At 40.4% G+C, this 3563-nt stretch overlaps 1 protein-coding gene across 1 annotated transcript in view; it reads left to right on the plus strand.

The window, feature by feature from the left end:
• SARC_10869 (hypothetical protein) overlaps positions 1–3563 on the plus strand; it is a 4580-nt gene extending 1017 nt beyond the window's left edge. The window contains exons 2-6 of the mRNA XM_014295065.1: positions 507–622; positions 939–1116; positions 1646–1839; positions 2691–2797; positions 3171–3563. Of these exons, the coding sequence (XP_014150540.1) occupies positions 507–622; positions 939–1116; positions 1646–1839; positions 2691–2797; positions 3171–3394 (819 nt within the window). The 3' untranslated portion in view covers positions 3395–3563. The remainder of the gene's footprint in view (positions 1–506; positions 623–938; positions 1117–1645; positions 1840–2690; positions 2798–3170) is intronic.

Below are 3563 nucleotides of genomic sequence, written 5' to 3' on the forward strand. Positions count from 1 at the left end.
CTATATAGAAATATATGTGTGTGTATATATATATATGTGTGTGTGTGTGTGTATATATGTATATGTATGTATGTATGTATGTAAGTATCTCTCTATCCACCTATCTATATATCTATGTATATGAATACTTATATGTATATATATATATATATATATATATATTACTGAGTTATACACGGTAATATTGCTGAAAATAGCAGAACAGTCGGAATTGCAGCTAACAATTGCAAACATATGTATTAAATACATTACCACTCAGTGCGCGTGAATACTTGCATAAATCCAAATGTATTCTCTCCATTTTTCTCATTCTAACTGGTCCTTGATCGGATAATTGGCACTCAGTATACCTTGCAAGTGGTTTAGACGGAATTTATCCCTCCCTGTGACGTGGATATTCTCAACCCCTTCCCAATTGTTTGGTGGAGTATTTTTGTCAACATATTTATACAGTACAGATCGAGATTGATTCCCAATTATCACTGTATTAACTATTGATTGTTCAGGTGTGGGAACAGGACAACCAATATATTGAGAAATACTATAGACTCACGGGTCCCGATTGGGGTAAGATCTGGCAGTCGCTATTCTACCTACACAACCAATCGGCCAACGTGTACAGGTAGGTCTGTCACTAGATGTTGTCGTTCACGCGTGTTTGAGGATGTGCTCATGTCAATTGGTGTGGATTCACAAGTAGACAGTTGACATGTGTGAATACTGTCTGTTTAGTATGTCTGCGTTGTTGTTATAGATAGAAACTTCACAAAACCGTTCGCAGTACTGAACATAAGGTCCGATCTGACACTCGCACCTAAGTTCAGGGTACCCATATGTTTTTTGCACCATACCTTATTTCCACACCCTATTCGCCTAGCTTATTGTCACACCTTATTCCCACCCCCTAATCCCACATAACCGCCTCAATGCGTCCCCAGTCACGGCTTAGCTGTGGTGGGCTTCATGCTGCTGGGCTGGCGGGTGTGTTTCCATTGGCTGCCACAGCTCGAGGCTACACACACAGACTTCTGGGTGTGGCCAGCCTTCTTTGTGTCGTGTTGCTTGTGCTTTGCTGGATCCGTTGGATATCACCTGACATGGTGTCACAGCTCGGAGGTATGTGCGTACGTGTCTATTTATAGACGTGGGCGACTCATGCAGGTCTATTTATAGGAAAATGTAAATTCGTGCAGATCTATTTCTAGAACTGTATATTTGTTGCACGGCCCTCTGGATAGGGTCTCGAGCGGAAATCAAGGCTTCTCTCTACAACAATCGAAAATTTAGCAGAGACCCGAATCCAGAGGGCCGTGTTTGTTGGTGCTTGTGTGAACGCCGTTGAATCTGTGCTGTATCGTACATATTGATACAGGGTTTTGGGGTTTTAGAAAAAACCTTGCCTTTCCTACAGGCGTGTAGTTCAGTTCACTCGGCGGTATCTACAGGGTTCCAGGGTTTTGTTAAAATTCCTGGGATTGATTAGGCTTTGTATTGAGTGTGGGTGCCTTCAGCTGCTCGCAAAACCGTAAAACCCTTTGCCGCTCACCCACACCTACCTACTGCTTTAAAACCAAACAACAACCCATACATACTTCTTAGCCAGAACTAACACCCCCTCTTTCTCGTACATTTGCCCTGGCCTTAGACCTACTTCCTGGGCGGGTGCTGGGATTGGTCCGGTATAGTGTTGATCTGGTTCGGGTGCATGCACCTCCTAGTGTATCAAGCCTTCCCCTGTGACCCGTACTTTTACGTTTTCTACACTACCATGCTCACAGTCAATGCGCTGGCCTTCCTGAGTCTGGTGTTCAAGAGGTGGTTCCACACTGCCAAGAATAGGTATGTTCTGAGCATTCTGGTAAAGTGTGTACTTGTGTGTTTATGGATTGGTATTCGCAATATGTATTTATATATCTTTATGAAAGTGTGTACTTGTGTGTTTACGCATAGGTATTCTCACTATGTATATCTATCTGCATGATAGTGTGTACGTGTGTGTTTACGAATAGGTATTCTCACTATGTAAATACATCTACATGATAGTGTGTGTGTATCTATGTGTGCACAGGCCTTCCCTGCATCTGTTGTTTTGAAAATAGAGTACCACATATCCAAATCACAACAAACATTTCATATAACTTAGGGTTTTAGGAGTATTGTTTATTTTATGGAAATGAATATTTGCACTCAGTATCGACTCTGTGTCGTTGTGTGTATACAGTTGTCTGTCTGTCTGTTGGTTCAGTTATATATATGCACTCGAATGTGTGTTGTTGTGTGTGTACATACTCACTCCCAATCTACTTTGAACTTAAAAACATTGAGCATACGTATATACCCCTTCACGCAATGTTTGCCAAAGCCCTGAGAGTTGAACCCGAACTACCTTAGTCTCTGAGCGTATCCAAGAGACCCATACTACCACTGTCAATATAACCCAAATAATAATAATAATAACGTATCTCACGCATACTACCTATACAATAATAATAATAAAATAAGAATGTTTCTCACGCATACTACTATACAATAATAATAATAAAATAAGAACGTATCACGCGCATACTACCGATACACTAATAATAAAAATAATAATAGCTTATCTCAAGCACACTACCAATACAATTATATTATTAATATAGTACTGTGACTCAATGTGCTTCCATTTCCCTTCACGCCGTGGTACACAGAGCCTTGAGGGTAAAGCTGGTGTGCAGTCTCGGGGTGTCGACGGTCCTACCGTTGATGCATTACGTTTACCTCCACGGGCCTGCTGAGATGGTGAATCACCTGAAAAGTACGTTAAATGGGATGATATATGTACATACTAGAACCATGCATGCATGCAAATATATGTCCTCTGATGTGCGATTGATAGAATTTCTTCGGTTTGTCTATATAGTTATGTTTATATGAAATATAAATATATATTTATATATAAATTATGGACATACATATATATACATATATATATATATATATATGTATATATATATATGTGTGTGTGTTTTATTTATCTATGTATCTATGTATATATATATATATATATATATGTATATATTCAGTTGCATGTATGTTTCAATCAACCTACTTCCTCGCATGCGAGTATTCGCCAGCTGTATCTTCATACTAACCCATCTATCTCCCTTTTAACATCTTCATATCTGCAGTGCACATTCTTATCTCCGAGGTAATTGTCCTGTTTGTGGGTGCGTCCTTGTACGCCCATCTTCTCCCAGAGAGTCGGTTTCCGGGTGTATTCGACCTCATCGGCAGCTCACATAACATACACCACGTCACATCCACTGCAGCGGTGACTATGCACTGTTATGCCATGTGGCAGACGCAGCTGCTGAATGCGCAGAGGGGATGTCCTGTGCAGAGTATAGGCTAGAATGACATCCAGATAGCGAATAGATGTAGTCTAAAATGTCATATAGATTGTGAATCAATGGAGAGATACAATGCCAATAGTAGATATAAATTAAATCGATAGAGGTCAATGTGACCGTATACCGTGAGGCCTGGTCAATCACACGAGGCCATACGCAACGGAACTAAAT

This window comes from Sphaeroforma arctica (genome assembly GCF_001186125.1).
Source record: "Sphaeroforma arctica JP610 unplaced genomic scaffold supercont1.1421, whole genome shotgun sequence".
Lineage (NCBI taxonomy): Eukaryota > Ichthyosporea > Ichthyophonida > Sphaeroforma > Sphaeroforma arctica.